The following is a 21,060-nucleotide window of genomic DNA, read 5'->3' as shown; positions in this document are numbered from 1 at the left end:
CACACCTCGACGGTCCACCTGCTGCAACCACAAGTCCTGCTCCCGTGACCTTCCCGTCCAGTCCTGGGAAGTGCAGCAACAAGCCTTGCTCAGTGGGCCTGGGGAGAAGTGGGGGGAAACGAGCTGTGCTTTTTTCTGAAACAGTGCTGACCTCAGCTATTCCCCTCTCTATCCCCATTCCAAAAATCTAAACTGAAAATAAACTCACCGTCCCCCGAGTCAGATTCTGCAAAGAGATGTTCACCTTCAGAATCTGGGCTAGCGGGGCCACCAGGCTCTGAGTGTAAATCTGTTAGAAAAGTCCAGAGGAGGAGGAGTTGGAGGCTGATGACACAGGGAAAAGCAGGTCCATCTTCGCCTCTTCCCCTTTCAGGGCAGGACCGTCCCTCCGCCAGCGGGGTCCCTCGTCCCAGGACCCCTCCAGGCAGGCAGAAGAACCAAGTACTCTCCACGTGCACCTCCTTAACACTCTCGTGTCCCCGTCCCCTCAACAGCACAATACATAACACCCCTCTCTCAGCTTTGGGGGTCCTCCCTGCCCATCCCTGCACTGTGGAATCACCCAGCCCCCTCCCCATCTCAGTGGAACGATCCACATCATATCCCTCTGAATAGCGGGTGCCCAGCCTCCTCCAACCCCAACTGGAACTGGCCTAACTCCCCCCAGCCTCCTGTCCTCGCAGTGCTGTCCCCAGTTCAGGACGCCTGTGACTCTGCCTGGAACACGCCCCTCTGCAGGCTGCTCAGCTCTGCTCACACCGCCGTGGCCCCTCCCTCCCACAGCACAGGGGGGCAGCCCCCCGACCTCCCTGAGGGGCAGCCAAGTGCAGCTGCTGTCCCTGCGCTCCCGCAGAGGCTCGAACCAGGCCTGGCCGTGGCCAGCAGCACAGCCTGCCACGGGGCATCCTGTGCTCCCTCCAGAGTCTGCCTCCTCTGCAGCTGCGAGAGGCAGGAAGCAGAGGCTGACTCAGCATCACCACAGGGCCCTGGGCCCTGGTCCTCTCAGGCCCCTGTGGGGTTCACATGTGGTCCCTGAGTCCAAGCCCAGACTGGCCACGGAGGACCTGGCAGGCAGGGGAAAGGGGAAGACCTGGGGGTCCTCAAGGTAGAGTGGAAATAGAGCAGGCCCAGGAGAGGGGCTTCCCAGGGGCCCCTAGTGGGGCTGACACCCAAAGGAAGCCGCTCCGGGCCCCTGGTCCCCAGAGGCAGCGGCAGGGCCGGGGAGGAGGCCCGCCCTGGGCAGGCCACAAGCACCAGGAGGGACAGGGTGCAGCCCAGACCAACCCCTCCCTCCCACCCCACCTGGCACCGTCCCTGCCTGTGGCTCAGCCTCAGGGCCGTCCCTGCTGTGTCTGAGGTCGGGGTGCTCCTGCTTACGGGGAAAGCCCATCTCCCTGGGCTCCTGTCCTCCCTCATCTGTTTGGACAGGGCCTTCCTGAAGTGGCTTGTTCCCAAGAAGGCCCCCAAAATCCCCCCGGGTAGAATCCAAGGGTCTCCCTAAAGCAGGGTCATGTGTCACTAATGAGGCAGAGCAGGTCCCTCTGTGGACTCCTGCTTCTCTTGTTTTGTTGTGACTGGTCTAAGGAACAACCTTCCTTGAAATAAACTTTATTCTTAATATGGAACAAAATTTCCAGGGAAACTGAGAACTCTGAGTGTGAAAGAGAAAAGAAAATGAAGAGGGCATGGTGTCCACCGGTGGCCCAGGTTGGGAACTTGGCTTGCTCTTGGAAGAGGGCAGAGGAGGGACGCTCAGAGGATGGACGTGGCTGCAGGCACACTTCCTGACTCATGAAAACGTCCAAGTCCAGGCTGGGATCTTCCAAATCCAACTTCAGAAACTTATCCACTAAGCCTGGCAGCTGAGGGAGAGCGAAGAGGAAGATACATGGAATCATGGGTGCCCGAGTCCCCAGAGCAGAGGGAGAGGCTGCCACACAGGAAACCGAGGAGCTGACGAGTTAGCGTTTTAGAGATAAATAGTGGGCCTTTGAAGGGCAAAGTGTTGGAAGAAGCCTGCTGAGCCCCATGAGAAGGGGAGAAGAGCTGTAGAAAATGCTAGAAACAGGATGCGGGGCAACACTCACTTTTCCATTTGACTCTCCTTTAGGAACTCCTTGACAGGTTGGATGGGTTTCCCACTGCGGATCAAGTCTGAGACCTAGAAACCACAAGAAGGAGGGTGGGAGGGGGAAGAGGGTAAGAGAAGAGGAAATCAGGGCCAAAAGTCTGGTTAGCCCAGGCCCCCGAGCAGAGCAGGACAATGGGGAGGGCGGGCGTGGAGGTGGACCTTGGGAGGCTCCTCACCTCCTTGCCTCGAGCTAGGAGTTTGTCGGGAAGCCCGGCCTGGGCAGCGGTGTGGGAGGCGTGGCTGGCGCGGGCAGCACCTTCGCAGAGCTGGTAGAAGAACACGAGGTCGTTCCCGTCCTCACAGGTCTCCATGGTCTTCAGAGGGAACAAAAGGAGAGAACACGTCATCAGTCATCCAGCTTCCTGCCCTAAACGCCCCGGCCAGTCCCTGTGGGGAGTGAGACAAGGGAACAACGTGGGCCCTGTGCCGTGATGAAGCCCCACCTCTGGGAAACACCCAGTCTAGGAGCAGCTGGGGGGCTGGACTGCTTTGCTCACCAAATACTGCACAAGGGGCCCTGGAGGCAGCAGCTGCAGCTGAACAAGGCTCAGGAAGTTGGTGGCCACAAAGATCTGGGGGCATGTGGCTCCAAGTGCCAGCCAGTGTCGGAGCACAGCGGCCAGAAGCGCGAGCCCGTCCACCTGTGCAGACCGAGGGTGAGGGTGCGGAGGGCTGGGCAGCCCACGGGCCCCTCCTCCTGCTGGCCCTTCTTCACCCCCCGCTCTGCTCTTCTGCCCACACAGCTCTGCTGTTTTCTGAGTTCTCGCCTCGTCCTCACACTCCATCCTCCTCCATCTCCCCTCACTTCCCGGTCAGTTTCTCCCCTCACCGTGTTGGTCCCCTTCCCAAATTCATCGATGAGGACGAGAGACCGTTCAGTGGCATTGTTCACTGCTTTCGCCACCTGCCGGGCACGAGGGAGACAAGGGGGTTTCTTTAGCACTCGTGGCCGTCAGCGCGCTGACCGCGGTCTGCCCGTGGATACAGCCATGTCCACCACACTGAACTGCAAGCTCTTGCGCGGTGAGGCACAAGTTTTGTTCTTCCCTCTGTTGCCAACAGTGCCTTGCACAAAGCAAGGGTTCAGTAAACGCTTACGGCGCTGACTCCTCCAGTCTCTGAACTGGGCGACCCCACCCCTGGTAGAGAAGGCACGCAGTGGAGGCGTGGACCCTGTCTGCTGTAGAGCCAGCGGAGTTCCGTCCCCCCGCCCCTCCCCGAAGCCATCGCCCTCTGCCCCCCCGTGACCTGGTTGAGGTCGATCATAAAGGTGGAGAGGCCGAGGGAGACGGATTCGCAGCTCTGAATCCGGGTGAAGATGGCATCGACTGCTCCGATTTCGGCCTCCTCTGCGGGCACAAAGCTGCCCACCAGGGCCATGAATGTGATCAAGCCTACCTGCAGGAGGAGACAGAGCCAGGCCTGGAGGTGTGGGCTGAGGGAAGGGAGTCTCAGCCGAGACGTGGACGAGCCATCAAGGAGAGAGGCGCACAGCCGTGGCAGAACCTGCGCGGCCTCTCCTCCCCTAGTCCTCGCCACCACCCCTTACGCTCACGTTAGAATCACTAAGAGGGGAAGCAGATGGGCAGGGCACACTGGGGGACGGCAGGCACCTACTCAGAGGTGGTGACGGGAATGGAGGCCACTGAAAGGTCTAGTAGAGCCTGGCTCTGCCTGAAAGCAGAGGAGGAGGACACGTGAGGTGGAGGAGCGGGCCGCAGCAGCGGTGTGGTCACGGCCTGTCCATCACGGCTGCGGTCAGCACAGAGCCAGAGAAAAGCCGCAGGGGCCTGATGCGGCTGCACGCGGGGGACGGCGAAGGTGGGGGGACGGAGGCCTCGGGTATCACCTGTTTGAGGTACACGCTCTTCCCTGACGAGTTGGGTCCGGTGATGACCTTGACCCTGCCTCTGTCCCCACCGCACTCCGTGGAGTTGGGCACAAAGGTTCGGGCACAGAGTTCCATCAGCGGGTGTCTGCAGTGGGTGGGGAGGCTCCGTGAACGCCACGGTGGGCCGACGTCCATGGCGCCCCCAGGCGCCGAGGCCCGCAGGCCCCTCAGCGCCGTCTCCACCCGCTCTGGGCTCACCTGCCATTCTGGATCCGCACCCCAAGGAGCTGGGGGGAGTAACGGGGCCTTGAGTAGCCATAGTCCCGGGCAGCGCTGGCAAGAGCCAGGAGGACGTCCAGGCGGGAGGCCAGGTCCACCACCCGGGTCAAGACAGCCGCCCGTGCCAGCACCTGGCACTGCAGCTGGTGCATCAACAGGGTCTCCTGGTCTGGGGCGGGGTGGGTGAGAGGCTGGGGTCAGGGCCAGCAGAAAGTGAAGAAGAGACAGAGGCCCACAGAGGGACCTGGAATCAGACTTGCAGATAGGGTCTGAGGCACCCAGGGCCACGCAGAGAAGAGGCAGAGTTGAGAGTGGGGAGACAGCGCGGGCTCCTCCACACCCGGCCACCCGCGTCTCACCCCGGATCTCGCAGTGCAGGTCTCCCAGCAGTGCATCCAGCTCCTTGGTGCGGGCGCTTCGATAGTGCAGCTTCTCCTCGGAGAGAAACTGGGTCCCAGGGCTCAAAGCTGCAGCGCTGCTGCCCTCGGATCTCCCGTCCTCCCCTTTCTAGCCGCCCCAGCCTCCCACCCTGAGGTCTCTCCTTTGTCTCAGAACTGATAAAGAGCCGAGCACAGCTGCCGAGGAGAGAATCCGCACTGGGCACTGCTGGCAGGGGGCGGCCTTCCCCCCGCTCCTGACTCATTTTCCTTATCCCTCCCCTCCAGAGGCCGGGGTCTCACCATGAAGTCCAGTCCTTCGATCTCAAAGTCACTAGCCTCTACCATGGAAGGCAGGCGGGGAATAGAAAGAAGGAAGCCAATCTGAGGAGAGCAACGAGGAGATAAAGCAGAGTGACCTCTTGGACCAGGTCAGGATTCCCCGACGCCTCCCTCAGGGGGATAAAGCCACTAAAATGGGTTTGTGTTCGTCTTCACGCTCCTCAAAAGTTTTCTTATCCACCAGTGTGTCCCTCATAAGCTTAATGTCTCCCTTAAAAGACCCCTGGAGGTCACACCCACCCTCCTGCCTCACCAGAGGGATGTAGATGACGCTGCATGAAGGAATACGGGAGTCCAGAGTTTCTAGCTCCTTCCGCGCGACCTCAGTGAGGAAACTGGGCAGTCCCATCAGCCTTCGCTTTTCTAGGAGGGAAGAACAAAAACAAGGTTGACCCTGGCTTCCTGCCCAGGTTGCTGTGCTGATCCCCACTTGTGGTGACACCTGCCGAGGCTGGGCGGGCTCCTGTTTCAGGGCTCACGGGCCCATCCGCACACCCAGCACTCACTCTCGTCGATTTCAGGATCTATGTTGGGGAGGACTGTGAAGCGATTTTCAGCAAGGCTGCCCTCAAAGTCCACCTGAGGAGAGAAGAAGTCCAGTTTTTCATCATCCCTGGACCGCCTCTCAGTCTGCTCCTCAGCTTTCCCTGGGCGCCCCACAGTCCTTGCTTTAGCCCTAACCCCCCAGGCGTGCCCCTGCTGTTGTCACCTCTTCTCACCGCCTCCTTTCTTTTGTCATCCAGCTGCCCTCATACACACGTCACCCAGGCCCAGTCCCTCCCCATTCTCCAACCCCAACTCTCTCCCCTCCCTCCCCAGGCGCTCGGCTGCTTGCCGTCTACTCACCACTTTCCCAATGAGGCTGGCAATGTGGTGCAGGTCATCTGAGAACTCCTGGGCAATGTCCTGAAAGAGCTGGATGGACCGGGGCAGGGAGCGGCAGGCATCCCTCAGGCCTAGGGCGCTGTACACAGTCTGCGGGAGGAGTGGAGGGAAAGGCAGCCGCCCGGGCAGGCCTAGGGCGCTGTACACAGCCTGCGGGAGGAGTGGAGGGAAAGGCAGCCGCCCGGGCAGGCCTAGGGCGCTGTACACAGTCTGCGGGAGGAGTGGAGGGAAAGGCAGCCGCCCGGGCGGGCCTAGGGCGCTGTACACAGTCTGCAGGAGGAGTGGAGGGAAAGGCAGGGAAAGGCAGTGCCCCGGCGGGCTAAAGGCAGGGGCAGGGCTGACTCTCAGAAGAAGACCAATGGGGAAAAACGAACAGAGACACGGAGATGACCTCAAAGGCAAAAAGGAAACAGAAGGTGAGAGGGAAAAGGGTATCTGCTTCCCTCTGGGCCAGGCCCTGTACTAAACACTGAGGTTACAATGGCAAATGAGATAGGATTCCTGTCCCAGAGGCCTCATGGTTTAGTGAGCAAGATAGAAGCACACTCAAGATTTCAAAATAAGGTGGTAGGTGTCTTGACCAGCACTTGAAATCAAAGCTATCAGTATCAACTCATGGGCTCTTTAATATATGGGTAGAGATATAGGAATGTAGACAGGTATGCGTGGGGTGGTACACGGACATACATTTCCCAGCTCTGTTGTGAGCGCCTAGATGCCACACACCCCACACCTGAGATTTGACAGGCGGCACACCTCACACCCAGGCCTTGGTTTCTCTTATTCTCCAGTAAAAGTAACCAGGGGAGCAGAAGGAGCTCGGTGTTGGGCACCCACCTCATGTATGAGGTCCGGGGTCCAATCCCCGGTACCTCCTAAAAAAACACTAACCAGGGCTCCTTGGAGAAGTGGTGGACTCCAGAGCTGGGACAAGGAAAATACAGAGGAGGCTGGAGCATCTTGTAGTGAGAGAAATTTAGGAAGTGCTCAAAAAAGGGTTCAAGTTGAAAGGGCACATCAAAAAGTAACCCGAAATAAAACTGATTTATTTTTTAAAAAGTAACCTGATTATATGAAATACGTAGAAGCAGCATATTTCACAGAGACTGATAGTTGATTAAAGGTTACCAGGCGCAGGGGTGGGGAGAGGGGATGAGGGAATTATTGCTTAATAGGTGAGTTTCTGTTTGAAGAAGTTTGGGTAATGGATATTGGTGATAAAATAAAATTGTGAATATAATTAGGACTACTGAATTTTATACTTGAACATGATCAAAATGGGAATTCTGAGTTGTAAATGTTACTACAATTTTATAAAAAGTGTTAAAAAGTAAATTAATTTTTAAAATCTGAACAGGCTCCCAATGACCAAAGCTTGAAAATTTTAAGCAAAATTAAATAATGATATTGTTGCATTATAAACCATAAAATAAAATAAATATCTATTAGATAATTTTACTATGGTTATATAAGATGCTAACATAGGGGAAGCTGGGTAAATATGTACTAGAACTCTGTATACCTTTTTTGGGGGCAACTTTTAAGTCTTTTTTTTTAAGCAATTTTATTGAGATATAGTCACATACCATACAATATACCCAAAGTATACAATCAATGGCTTTTATTATAATCACAGTGTTTGTACATTCATCATAAGTCTTAAATTTAAAAAAATTTTTTTGAAGTATCAGGGATTGGGGATTGGACCTGGGACCTCATACGTGGGAAGTGGGCGCTCAACCACTGAGTACATCAGCTTCCCTGAGTTGTTTCTTTTGTTTTGCTTGTTGTTTGTTTCTGTTTTTTCAGGAGGCACTAGGAATCAAACCCAGGACCTCCTATGTGGGAGGTAGCCATCCAACTGCTTGAGCTTTCAACTTCCTTAAATCAATTTTTTAAAAGTTCAAATATTAGAAGGATAAACCTTAAAATTTTTAAAAAGTGGAGAGAGAACAGGGTAGAGGAGACAGGAATAAAAGCTAGAATTAATTGACTATATCTTGATTAGGAGATTTAACTGAGTAAATATTGTACATAATTATAAATTAGCACTTAATTTTAAAAGAAATTTATAAAAATCAAAAATAGAATGAAACAAATGAGCATAACTGTATATCCAGAAAGTGATAAAGCCACACAGAGAAGAACTGTTCCAAGTGACTGCAACATAATAATTTGGCTGTATATCTCTAGGAGGGATAGAAAGAATCTGCCTGGTTTTTAATTATCGTATAGTTGGAAACAGTTCTGGTCTTGCTATTCTGAGATTATTGTGTATATAATGTGGGAAAAAGCAAATGAATGATATTCTAATTTTGACTTCCCTAGTGTCACTGAGAACCAGAATTTCCAATATGGAAGAAAGAAAATATTGGCAAGAATAAGTAAAGAAAACACAAGAGATAAGAAAGACTCCTGAGGTTCTGATTTTAAATTAATGTATTTTGTTTTGTTTAAAAGGTCTTGATCTGTTCACAGAAAAAGTCTAAAAGCACTAAGCAAAATGCAATGAGCACCCTCTAGCATCCAGATTGTGGTACTGAATTACCATTTTCCACTAAAAGGAACCAGGGATCCTTGAAGAATTGGCTGGTTCTGGGTCAGAACCAGAAGATGTAAATGCTAATCTGGCACATCTTTTCAAACCGGGGAAGCTCTCAAAGTCTACAGGTGTCATATTTAAAGGACTCAGAAGCCAACATGAAGGGGTTCCCATTGGCCAAAGATCTGAACATGTATAAAGATTATAATGGAAGTAGATGGAAGCACATGTCTAATCCTTGAGGTTGTAATGATACTAAAACAATAACAAAAAAAAAACAACCCAAAACAATAACAAACTCATTGGCTGCCTTGGAGAATGTTAGGGAACTAATTTACTCTTTTGATAATGGATAAATAAAGGCAGAAAAATATCTAGCAATTTTCAGATTTCTATACGAACTATTATCAGTGGGTAACCAAATGGTAGAGGAGAAGATTCTCTTTACTGAAGTGTTCTGGCTAATAAATGAAGAAGGAATGAAAGATTTTGAATAACACCATTTTGCAATTCCTAAAGAATTGAATGGACTTAAATATTAAACATTTAAACTTGCTAATATCATAAAAAGAGAGATTATCAGATATTATGTTCCTCTCTTATGAAGAAGTCCTGGGGAAAAAAATCAAACCTGAACCTGATCAAGCTTCTATGTCTAACAATTAATTTATAAAAAATATAGAAGTGAGAGAAATATGTAAAAGCACCTAGGGAATGTAACACTCAAAATCCAGACTAAAGGAAACCCTCAAGAACAAACAATCCAGCTTCTTCAACAAATAAATTGCAAGGGGTTGGGGGAATAGGAACCCGTAGATTAAATGGGACTAAAGAGACATCATCCTATTGCCATACTGACCTTATCTGGGTACTAATTCAAACAAACCACAATAAGGAAAAACATGGCATTACGAGATGATTGTAAATTTAAACATCAGATATTTGATGATATTATTCAGTTAATTTTTAGGTAAAATAAATGATATTGTGATTCTTTTTTAAAAACATATTTTTTAGAAATAATCCTGAACTATTTATGAAAGAAATGATATGCTGGCTGGGATTTGCTTTGAAATAACCCAGGAAGGGGAAAGTGGGTAAAAAGATACAGATGAAACAAGTTTGGCATGAGTTGATAAGTGCTGAAGATGCATGGTGAGTTCACAGAGGTACATTATATTGCCTTTGATGTTTTGTTTTGTTTTTTTAATTTTCATAACACAACCCTTAAAAAAAAAAGAGGTGGGGTAAAGCTGGACAGGGCGATCAGAGTCCAGCAGGTCTGGACAGAGGCTGAGGGCTCCCCTTGGGCTCCTGGCTTCAAGAAGGAAGGCCTTACCTTGTAGAGAACCTGCCAGTCGCTGACCTTGGTGTGGGACAACTTCATGCGTTTCAGAATCAGCTACAGTCAGAGGAGGGACAGCCATTGTTCCCTCCCTCCCCCTCCCTCCCCTCGAGGCCCGATGTCCAGTACCAGCCCCGACCTCCTTCCCTGCCCTCCACCCCACCCTGGGCACACAGGCCTCCTGCTCACAGGCACGTTCTTGATGTGACCTAGCAGTCGATGCAGCATCTGAGCCATGTCCAGATTGGGAGGTAGCAAGAAAAACTGGATGACATCCAGACGGGAATTTAGCTCCCCAAGATCCTGAGTTGGACGCGTGAACCAGAGCCTGTAAGTGAGGGTTGGAGGGTATAATTTATTACACCTGTTACCATCACTGTCTTGATCTCAATTTGCCAAAATATGTGTTTGGAGGCAACCCATGCTAGGAACGGTGGCAATTTGTATCAGCGATGCGCAATAGGAAGAAACAGGCAAGTGCAGTGTCCTTATCCATATGGGTGTGTTTACACGTATTGAGTGAAAATCCCTGGTAGTGTCTGTATATTCCAGGTTCCCCGGGTATGACCGTGTCACTCCATGTGAATGCGCGATGGGGTCTGTCCATATTTCAGATGGAGAGCAGTGTGTTGCGGTGTTTGCTTGCCAACACTCTGGCTCTCGGAGTGGTGGAGTAGGAAAGGGCGAATCAGTGGGAGTTCGTATACCTGGATTTAGCTGTGGAAGTGTCTCTAGGTGTAAAAGCACAGACATTTGCCTTTTCATGTTCTTCTTGTGAAAGTGTATAACCAACCCGTGTGTAACGATAAGCCCTCAATTCATAATAATGGTCATCTCTGCAGGGGAGAAAGGATTGGGGAGGGACACTTAACGAGGCTTTGACAGTGCAGTCTCACTCTTAAGAAGGCTGCTGGACGCACAGAAGTCTGTATATGATTACCATTTTGCATGTCTGCCAGATTTTGCTAACAAACAAAAATAAATTAGCATGCAGAAAATGGATCTCATCTTGTTTGTCTAATTCTGGCATCCCTAGCTCCCTGTGGCTTTGAAGAGTGTGAGACTGTGAGGACTTGTGAACCCAGGGGTTGTTTTCCACATTAGAGCTAGCTACGAGGCGTGCCATTTTACCTAAGAGCCAATGCGTGGAGGTCCTGGGGCCTGAGGAGGTGTATCTTACACGGACTCCCCGGCCAGCTGCCCAGCCTAGATGAGGCGGGGGGACCTTCAGACACCTCTGTTCCTTGGCCCCAGAGGGCTCTGGACAAGGCGGTGTAAGCCAGTCCACGAATACCCACCCCACCTTGGGGAGCACATGAGCCTCACGGAGCCAGGTATCTCTGACCCGGCACTGACATTGCCAGAAGAGACCTTGGTCATCACCTCGTTAAGCCAAACGCCCTACTTTACAGCTGAGGGAAGGAGGCCCCGAGAGGATGAGCAACTTGTCCAGTGTCACTCTGCTGGCAAGAAGCGCAGCCAGGTCGCAAACCCGGGCCTCCAGACTGGTGGGACAATGCTCATGAGAGCACACTAGGACACGCAGTCACCTCCGGGCACCCTTTCCAGCTCTGGGCCAGCTTTAGTTCATCTTTCAGGTAATGACCAACGTCCTGCCGGCTAGGAAACCCGCAGTCCTCCCCCAGCTTTAACTCAGCTGTCTTCTCCACTGGTGATTCTTCCCTCCCATCCTGATGTGTACCCGAAGCCCTGGAGAATGTGTGGGTAATTAAATTACCCCACCAATTAGCCAGAGATGGCCTCAGAGATTATCCTAAATAAAGCCCCAAAAGATAACACATTGCGGGTGAGGCGGGGAAAGGCTTCTTCACCTGTAGGCTCACAATACCTCTCTGCTCTGGGTTTTTCAGAGATGATGTGACCAGTGCACTTGGGCTTATGTACTTTGTTCATTCGCCGAGTACTAATACATACAAAGCCGCGTGCAGGCACAGAGGCCACAGGAACGGCAACTGCAGAGTTCACAGCTCTGAGGGCAAGCGGATTCACACACTGCCAATTCTAGCCTGGTGCGAATATGCAATAAGAAAAACATAAACAAGCACACAGGAAGGGTGCGTCAATCTCCTTGCAGGGGCCTGTAAAAACTTCACTATAAAGGTGAGAGTTGGGTTGCACCTTGAAGAGGAAATAAGATTTTGATGGGTGGAGAATAGGGGGGAGACTTGCCAGAACAAATAGCATAAATACAGGCATGTGTGTTGCCACAATGGCCAGTGGCCCTAAAGGACTGAAATATAGGGTGGATCCAGTAGGAAAGGAGAGGTGAGCCTAGAAATTAAACCTGAGGTGAATACAAGGCGCTTTAAGCACTGCTAAGGTTGCTAATCTTCAAACTGCAAATAATTTTTTAAAAATTTTTTAAAATTTCTTGTATCTTTTTTTTTATTCTTGCAGATAATGTTTTGTTTCCACTTAAGGTTTGAAAAAAAAAAAAGTGGAGTGACATGTTCACATCTCTGTTTTGGAATGAACGACGGACTGGAAAGAGACTAGAGTGAAAGAAACCAGACACAAAAAGACAAATACTGTGTGATCTCTCTTATATGAAATACCCAGAATAAATTCATAGACCGTTAGTGGATACAGGTTACCAGGGTTTGGGAGTGTGGGGCAGCGGGTGGTATGAGGGGAATGGAGAGCTAATTGCTTCATGGATGCAGAGTTTCTTTTTGAGATGATGAAAAAGTTCGGGAAATGGATGTTGGCGATGGCAGCACAATAATGTGACTGTAACTAATATCATTGAATTGACCACCTGAATGTGATTAAAATGCGAAATTTTGAGTTGTGTGTACATTACTGCAATAAAAAGTAAAAACGACAAAAAAATGAGACTAAAAGCAGAGACCAATTTGGAGGCAACTACAGTTCTCCAGGTTAGAAAGGATGATAGCCAGAATTAGAGCAGCGGGAAGAGGGAGAAAGGGACGGATGAGAAAGACATTCCGGGATAGGATCAATGTTCTTAGTGAATAATTAAACACGGGGAGGAGGAAGCCTCAATCCCCGGCTCATTGCCCGAGGAGCTGTCTTGCCTCAGTGCCATTAGCTAAGGGAACGCAGGCAGGGGAGCGGGTCTGGTGGGCATCCAGTTTTGGACGCACTGAGTTTGAGTGCTCTGGGGAGCTTTTCAGGTGGAGATGATATGCAATTAGCATTCCACATATGGAGCGCGAAACCAGAAAGACTGACTCGAGAGTCATTAAATAACAGCTCAAATTCGAAGTGTATTTTTATAATCACAGAGATGGGTACACGGGTGTTTTGTGGGTGTGTTTCTATGACTTAGAGGTGTGTAAGTCTGTGTATCATCCAGGGGTATATGTGTATCTGTGCTGACAACATAAAATGAGAATACTACTACCGCATGGGGTTGTTGTAAAGATTAAATGCATTCAGCCAGCACTCAGGAACGGGCAGTGGCTTGTTCTTGTTGCTTTACCAATATAAAGCTAATACTTATCTGTAATATTCTTCCTTCCATTTTCTGTTTCCAGATATTGGCCCTCCTATTTCAGTCCCCTTTGTCATGTGCCTGTTTTCCTCTATTTTCCAAATATGTTTTGATCTTTAGGGCTATAAATTTTCTCCACAATATTTTCCTCACTTGCATTTGGTTTATTCCAACCATCATATTTGTAAAGTCTCAGAAATTTATTGTTTTCTCATAATTTATTATTGTACCTGATATTTTCATTACTACTAGATCGGATGATGTGTGTGTCTGGACACGGCTGTGGTAGGCATTCGTATGTGGCGTGTACGTGGGAGTCTGGGCACGGCTGTGGTAGGCATTCGTATGTGGCGTTTACGTGGGAGTCTGGGCACGGCTGTGGTAGGCATTCGTATGTGGCGTGTATGTGGGAGTCTGGACACGTCTGTGGTAGGCATTCGTATGTGGCGTGTACGTGGGAGTCTGGACACGGCTGTGGTAGGCATTCGTATGTGGCGCGTACGTGGGAGTCTGGGCACGGCTGTGGTAGGCATTCGTATGTGGCGCGTACGTGGGAGTCTGGGCACGGCTGTGGTAGGCATTCGTATGTGGCGCGTACGTGGGAGTCTGGGCACGGCTGTGGTAGGCATTCGTATGTGGCGTGTACTTGGGAGTCTGGGCACGGCTGTGGTAGGCATTCGTATGTGGCGTGTACGTGGGAGTCTGGACACGGCTGTTGGTAGGCATTCGTATGTGGCGTGTACGTGGGAGTCTGGGCACGGCTGTGGTAGGCATTCGTATGTGGCGTGTACGTGGGAGTCTGGGCACGGCTGTGGTAGGCATTCGTATGTGGCGTGTACGTGGGAGTCTGGACACGGCTGTGGTAGGCATTCGTATGTGGCGTGTACGTGGGAGTCTGGGCACGGTTGTGGTAGGCATTCGTATGTGGCGTGTACGTGGGAGTCTGGACACGGCTGTGGTAGGATTCGTATGTGGCGTGTATGTGGGAGTCTGGGCACGGCTGTGGTAGGCATTCGTATGTGGCGTGTACGTGGGAGTCTGGGCACGGCTGTTGGTAGGCATTCGTATGTGGCGTGTACGTGGGAGTGTGGACACGGCTGTGGTAGGCATTCGTATGTGGCGTGTACGTGGGAGTCTGGACACGGCTGTTGGTAGGCATTCGTATGCGGCGTGTATGTGGGAGTCTGGGCACGGCTGTGGTAGGCATTCGTATGTGGCGTGTACGTGGGAGTCTGGGCACGGCTGTTGGTAGGCATTCGTATGTGGCGTGTACGTGGGAGTCTGGGCACGGCTGTGGTAGGCATTCGTATGTGGCGTGTACGTGGGAGTCTGGGCACGGCTGTGGTAGGCATTCGTATGTGGCGTGTACGTGGGAGTCTGGGCACGGCTGTGGTAGGCATTCGTATGTGGCGTGTACGTGGGAGTCTGGGCACGGCTGTGGTAGGCATTCGTATGTGGCGTGTACGTGGGAGTCTGGGCACGGCTGTGGTAGGCATTCGTATGTGGCGTGTACGTGGGAGTCTGGGCACGGCTGTGGTAGGATTCGTATGTGGCGTGTATGTGGGAGTCTGGGCACGGCTGTGGTAGGCATTCGTATGTGGCGTGTACGTGGGAGTCTGGGCACGGCTGTTGGTAGGCATTCGTATGTGGCATGTACGTGGGAGTGTGGACACGGCTGTGGTAGGCATTCGTATGTGGCGTGTACGTGGGAGTCTGGACACGGCTGTTGGTAGGCATTCGTATGTGGCGTGTATGTGGGAGTCTGGGCACGGCTGTTGGTAGGCATTCGTATGTGGCATGTACGTGGGAGTGTGGACACGGCTGTGGTAGGCATTCGTATGTGGCGTGTACGTGGGAGTCTGGACACGGCTGTTGGTAGGCATTCGTATGTGGCGTGTATGTGGGAGTCTGGGCACGGCTGTGGTAGGCATTCGTATGTGGCGTGTATGTGGGAGTCTGGGCACGGCTGTGGTAGGATTCGTATGTGGCGTGTACGTGGGAGTCTGGGCACGGCTGTGGTAGGATTCGTATGTGGCGTGTACGTGGGAGTCTGGGCACGGCTGTGGTAGGATTCGTATGTGGCGTGTACGTGGGAGTCTGGGCACGGCTGTGGTAGGATTCGTATGTGGCGTGTACGTGGGAGTCTGGGCACGGCTGTGGTAGGCATTCGTATGTAGTGTGTACATGCAACTCGTGCATGAGTGTGTAGCACTCACCTGAGCAGCTTCTCTCCCCACTTAGAGCGGCATCTATTGAGGATTCCTGGGGGGAGCAGGGAGGACAGGGAGTGAGCTTGTTACAGGGCAGGGCAGGGGAGGGAAAGGAATGTGTGTCTAAGTTGCGGCATCCGGGTCACTGGTGCGGGGTTTGGGCAGGCTGACGGAGAGAGGCGTGCCCCAGATACAGGACACAAAGGCAGCCAAAGAGGGCGTCTGGCTGGCGGCAAGCCTGAGGAGGGATTATTGAACAAGGCGAGCGGGGAGGGGCTGGGTACTCACAGGAACACTCAGCCAGGAAATACAAAGATCCGCTGTAGTTAGACTCACACAACGCCTAACACACATACACAAACATTCGGTACAACCCACTGAGACAAGCACTGTGAAGCCCTGCAGATACTTGGGGCGATATCCCAATACACCCTCAAGCCAAGAGACAACTGATAGGAACTCCATGCAAATTAAACACCAGGCAGTTCTGTGCCTTTCCTCTATAAACGCAGCCTTCCCAAAGTCCCTGGACAGGTGCACAATTCACAGAACCATTCATACAACCCCAGGGAATGAACACAAAACTGGTAAAGTAACAGCTGATGTGCCAAAGCCATTGTACAACTACAGGGTGTGGGGAGAGGCTCAAAGGGAGGGGATGCAAAGAGGATGAGGAAGCTGGATTAGAGTGGAAGACAGCTGGCAATGGGGGAGAAGTGGAAAGGGAGGGGCAGGGGCACATTTTTGGAAGCAACTGCTTTTCTGGCAGTCTTTTGTAGTGTGGGATGAGGGACAGGGCACACCTACCAAAGAGGCTAAGCCCCTCCTTCAGTCCACTGGCCACTTTGTACACCGAGGGGTGTGACTCACTCTTAAATATCTGCAAAACACTGTCAGAGAGAAATGGAGGAACCAGGAGTAACTAAAAGCATGGATTTTTTTTTATTTTCTGAGAATGGAGACTGGGATAGAAAAGGGTATAACATATCCGCCTGAAATCAAGTCTCGATATAAATTTTAGTCCCTTACTTCTTTGTGCCTCAGTTTCTCCCTTTAGAAAAGGAAATGACACCTTTGTCTCCTCTCTCCCTTTCACCCTCCTCTTCCCTTTCCTTCAGGGAGAGAGATTTTTCGCCCCAGGATTAGGGAAACGGGAGCCTCATTAGGATTAGTAGAGGATTAAACTTAATCTCTCTCCCTCGGCAGAGACGGCAGTCGGCCTCCACCTCCTTACCTGTAAGTGTCTTGGTCTATGCTCACCAGATGGGTCCTGAGGACAGAAAACCAGAAGGGAAGGAGGCTGGGGTCTGAGTCCAGGCCAAAGCGCGGCTCCCACCTCCCCGCCCTCAAGCCCATCTTCTCTTCCCCGGAGCGCCAGAGCCGCTCGGGTTCTCCTGCGCGTCCTAGAGCGTGTGACCTATTGGGTCACTGTCCCCCCCCCCACCCATCTTGCTTTTCAGGGCCCCCAATCCCGTCTTTGCTTTGGTTGCGCTTCGGGTGAATCACCTACAACACAAATTTCTTAAAGCCCAGGATGGGGACGTTGACGTTATAGTCTTCCAGTTCAACCCCAATTCTTCTTCGACCCAGGAACTTGAGCAGCCCTCCAAGTGCGCGGACCTGGGAGGGAACGAGTAGTGGAGCTGGGGTAAATCCCACTGTCCTGGAGGCGGGGCAACCCCGGGGAAAACTCTTTTCCAGAGCTGGACTCAGTCCTAGGACTGGGCTGCTTGTGCCTTTCCCCACTCCACTCGCCCTTCTCCCTAGGACCCATCTCACCGTGAGCAGGCAGTCAAAGGGAATAATGGAGGACAGGAAGAGGATTTTCTCAGTGGCAGTCATGGAGTCCGGGATGAAGGAATAGTTCCCAGAGAGGAGGCGCTGCTTGCTTATCTCCAGACCTATTTGGGGGAAGGGGTGGCAAAGATCATAGAATCCATCCCAGAACTTTAGAATGAAAAGGGACTGGGTATCTTTTAGTCCATTTTTTTTCACCCCATTTTAAGAACGAGGCAATAGAAGCAAGAGAGATGATGTGACTTGCCCAAGCTCATACAGGCAGTTAATGAAACGCTGAGACTAGAACCAAATGTTCAGACTCTTAATCCAATTCTCTTTTTATTCTTTCATATATGATAAAGATGCCTGAGAACACAACTTGAGAAAAATAGATGGCTCAGAAGAATAAGGCACCTGTCTGGAACAGGGAATATTTGGTTTAAAAAGACTGTATTCCCGGGAAACGGACTTTGGCCCAGTGGTTAGGGCGTCCATCTACCACATGGGAGGTCCGAGGTTCAAACCCCGAGCCTCCTTGACCCGTGTGGAGCTGGCCCATGCGCAGTGCTGATGCGCGCAAGCAGTGCCGCGCCACGCAGGGGTGTCCCCCGCGTAGGGGAGCCCCACGCGCAAGGAGTGCGCCCCGTAAGGAGAGCCGCCCAGCGCGAAAGAAAGTGCAGCCTGCCCAGGAATGGCGCTGCCCACACTTCCTGTGCCGCTGACGACAACAGAAGCGGACAAAGAAACAAGACGCAGCAAAAAGACACAGAAAACAGACAACCGGGGGAGGGGAGGGGAATTAAATAAATAAATAAATAAATAAATAAAGAGAGCTGTGGAGAATTAAAAAAAAAAAAAAAAAAAAGACTGTATTCCCAGAGATAGCCTAAGTAGATACAACCCCAAGTACTGGTGGTGCTCCTGAGGGCTATGGAGACACACAGTTTCTATGAATCATGGCAGATGGCTCTGGAGTTCAGTGCCATGTCTGTTGGCCCTACATTGGAATTTGTGTTCCTGAGTGTGATGGAGTTGGACTCAGATGTGAACTTTCTACACATGCCTCTTCTGTCACTTTTACTGAACCCATGGTTGGCACTGGGGCTGGTGTGTACCCAGGACACTTCAATCTCTGGACTGGCCATGTGCCAGCTGGGCCTGAGCCTCAGCAGAGTGGCTGCACCTACTCTCCAGTTTGCTGGACTTGCACAGGTCGGCTAACAGGGAGAGGTAAGATGATCAACCACCACACTAGGGAACCAAGAATGCCTACAACTGCAAACAGGAGAATCGCATCCATCAACCATGTGGGATCTAAGCCCCCTCTTGATAGAGAAGTGGAGTGGACATCACCATCCCAGGGTCCACAGGATAGAGAAATAAAATATGGATTAGAGTGGACTTACTGGTATTCTACTATAGACCTATTGTGACTAGTAACGGAAGAAACTGTAGCATTGATCTGGAAAAAGTGGCCATGGTAGTTGCTGAGGGCAGGGAGAGGGAAGAAGAGATGCGATGTGGGGGCATTTTCGGGACTTGGAGTTGTCCTAAATGACATTGCAGGGACAGATGCTGGACGTTATATATCCTGCCATAACCCACTGAATGTATTGGGAGAGAGTGTAAACTACAATGTAAAATATAATTCATGCGGTGCAGCAGTGCTCCAAAATGTATTCACCAAATGCAATGAATGTGCCACAATGATGAAAAAGGTTGTGATGTGAAAGAGGGGGGTGTGGGGTATGTGGGAACCTCTTATATTTTTTAATGTAACATTTATTGTGATTATGTACCTTAAAAAATAATTTTATAAAAAATTTTTTTAAAGGAATAAACTTAAAAACATACATGCACACAAAAGACTGTATTAATACAGGAACAATTAATAGCCCTAAGCCCAATATCTAATTAGGATAGAACATTTCCTGTCCTTTTTGCAAACCTGGGAAAGTTATAGAAGTGCATTATGGATTATCAGGGTCATTGAGGCAGTACCTACATAAATATATATATATATATATATATATATATATATATAAATGTATAAATAGCTTTGGCCTAAAAGGGGAAATTTTCAACCATCAGAACTGTCCAAAAGTGTCACCACTTCCTCTTCTCAGGGAATGCCCTCATCTCCACACACATCTGAGTAGAGGTTTCATCATAAGGTGTAGCTTATTAAAGGGTAAGGGATAGAGGTGATCTTGGGGAGACTGGCCAGAGGGCATGCAGAGCACAAAAGTAGAATGAGAATAAGGCTCAGAGGAGACCTCTGATGTGGACGGAGCTAAGTGGAGGGGTTAGGAAACTGGAGTGGGGCAATACCAAAATCCACACTCGGCAAAAACACGATTTCGGGTCTCTTAGGCTCTCTCTGCTCCTGGGAGGCTGTCAGGGAGGCAAAGAAGGGGCCATCAGCCTGAATATATCAGTTCTTCTGCCTCTGCATCAACTTTCCTCTCACCCAATTCCCACCTCCTCGTTCCAGCTCCCTCCACGACCCGCCTCCTAGAATATTCCATCCTTTAGTCCTTCCTTTTTCCCCTCTCCCTTACTCAGTCCTTACCAAGCTTCCCTAGAAACCGAGTCATATTCTCATCCTGTTTGGCACTCGTAACAACAGACCAGGGGTTGATTTCGTCCAGAACTTGAAAGGAGAATGGAGACCAAATGAGTTAATGCATTTTTGATGAATGGGGGATCCCACAGACCACCACTTGCTAATTCCCTCCCCTCTCAAAATCTTACTTCCTCCCTCTACGAGCAGGGAGTGTTTGGCAGGGAGTGTTTGCACGCTGATAGCATAGCCAGGAGACAGGAATGAGACTTACGGAAGGAAAGAGTAGTGCCTGGCTGGAGGCTGGGAAGGAAGAGGTGTGCCCTGGAGGCGGTCACTAGACTATAAACCCCTGGGGGACAGATAAGACTGATGTGGTCAGCAGCACTACGGCTCCAGCCAGTGGTAAACGGTAAACACCTAACAAGTATTTGTGGAATAATGAAATGGATTCCTAAAAACAACAGAGGCCTCTGGAAATCAACAATACAATGCTCCAGAGACGGCGTCAGGAAGGTCCTACGAGGGGAAGACACTCCCGGCCCCAGGGAGTCCGGGCACTGGCGTTCTGTCCCCACCTCGCTGGAGAAGCTTGAGGCTCTCCTGGTCGGGGGCGTCTGGCATGAAGTGGACGGTGGAGTCACCAGTGTCATAGTAAGCAAGGCCCAAGTATCCCGCATTCCAGAGCACACACACGTGGATCTGCCCCTGCGCAAGGGAAGAAACGGATACTGGAACCGTTCGCCACGGCAGGACACCGCCATGCATTATTCAGCCATTCTGATCAAATCTGAGAGGCATCCTCCCCGCGTTCGGGAAGGTGAAAGAGGTCTTCAGCTGGACTCGAGTCCCAGGGGCTTGAACCAGGGCCCAGGAGCCGGAACTGCAGCTCAGGAAAGCGTTCTTCCGGCGGGACGTGTTGGGGCGCGTGTACACACAGGGCTCCGGCAGGGGGTCCCGGGCGGGGATCAAGAACCCCGGGTCCCGACCCTCTTACTCCACCGCTCCCACCACCGCCCGGCTCTCCCGCCAGGCGCCCGGCTCCGGGCCACGCTGACCTCCGCCGCCTCCTCCTCGTCGTCCGAGGCCGCCCCGGGCCCCAGCGCCTGCGGCGTCCTGCCTGGGGTCGCTCCCGCCGAGGCCATGGGCCGAGGCTCTGCGGACGCACAAACGCCGCGGTGCAGAGGGGCTGTCCCTGGGGAGGGAGCTGGGGGCGCAGAAACCCACCTCCCGAGAACTTCCGGGGCGCTGAGGCGAGGGCTGCGAGGGCGCGGCGGGCCGCCTCGCCTCTGCCCCGC

At 51.5% G+C, this 21,060-nt stretch overlaps 1 protein-coding gene across 2 annotated transcripts; it reads right to left on the bottom strand.

The window, feature by feature from the left end:
* Positions 1-1,592: 1,592 nt before the first annotated feature.
* Positions 1,593-21,060, bottom strand: MSH5 (mutS homolog 5). Of its 2 annotated transcripts, XM_071218401.1 has the most exons (24): positions 20,821-21,060; positions 20,341-20,470; positions 19,772-19,852; positions 19,531-19,593; positions 17,200-17,321; positions 16,931-17,040; positions 16,655-16,690; positions 16,228-16,310; positions 15,427-15,472; positions 9,922-10,060; positions 9,727-9,789; positions 5,807-6,115; positions 5,467-5,539; positions 5,214-5,323; positions 4,922-5,002; positions 4,601-4,688; positions 4,221-4,410; positions 3,981-4,107; positions 3,380-3,529; positions 2,961-3,035; positions 2,629-2,772; positions 2,308-2,445; positions 2,088-2,161; positions 1,593-1,862 (listed from the first exon to the last, which is right to left on the bottom strand). In XM_071218401.1, the coding sequence occupies exons 1-24, from the start codon at positions 20,905-20,907 to the stop codon at positions 1,850-1,852; spliced, it is 2,532 nt and encodes an 843-aa protein (XP_071074502.1). In that variant the 5' UTR covers positions 20,908-21,060; the 3' UTR covers positions 1,593-1,849. The 2 variants fall into 2 exon arrangements, with proteins under 2 accessions (XP_071074502.1, XP_071074503.1); XM_071218402.1 differs by lacking the exons at positions 1,593-1,862; positions 2,088-2,161; positions 2,308-2,445; positions 2,629-2,772; positions 2,961-3,035 and adding an exon at positions 3,749-3,805 and having other exon boundaries at positions 3,439-3,529; positions 4,221-4,688.

The sequence above is a fragment of the Dasypus novemcinctus genome, chromosome 11 (assembly GCF_030445035.2).
Source record: "Dasypus novemcinctus isolate mDasNov1 chromosome 11, mDasNov1.1.hap2, whole genome shotgun sequence".
Lineage (NCBI taxonomy): Eukaryota > Metazoa > Chordata > Mammalia > Cingulata > Dasypodidae > Dasypus > Dasypus novemcinctus.
This window is presented reverse-complemented; position numbering and strand designations above follow the sequence as displayed.

What these genes read in the sequence shown, in the direction of transcription:
- MSH5 (XM_071218401.1), bottom strand. Translation starts at nt 20,907, where the DNA reads ATGGCCTCGGCGGGAGCGACCCCAGGCAGGACGCCGCAGGCGCTGGGG. An exon ending in GGCTTTAAGAAATTTGTGTT is followed by an intron (nt 16,691 to 16,930) that starts GTAGGTGATTCA and finishes TTCTGTCCTCAG; the next exon opens with GACCCATCTGGTGAGCATAG. An exon ending in AGAGCGTGTACCTCAAACAG is followed by an intron (nt 3,530 to 3,980) that starts GTGATACCCGAG and finishes CTCCTCCTGCAG; the next exon opens with GTAGGCTTGATCACATTCAT.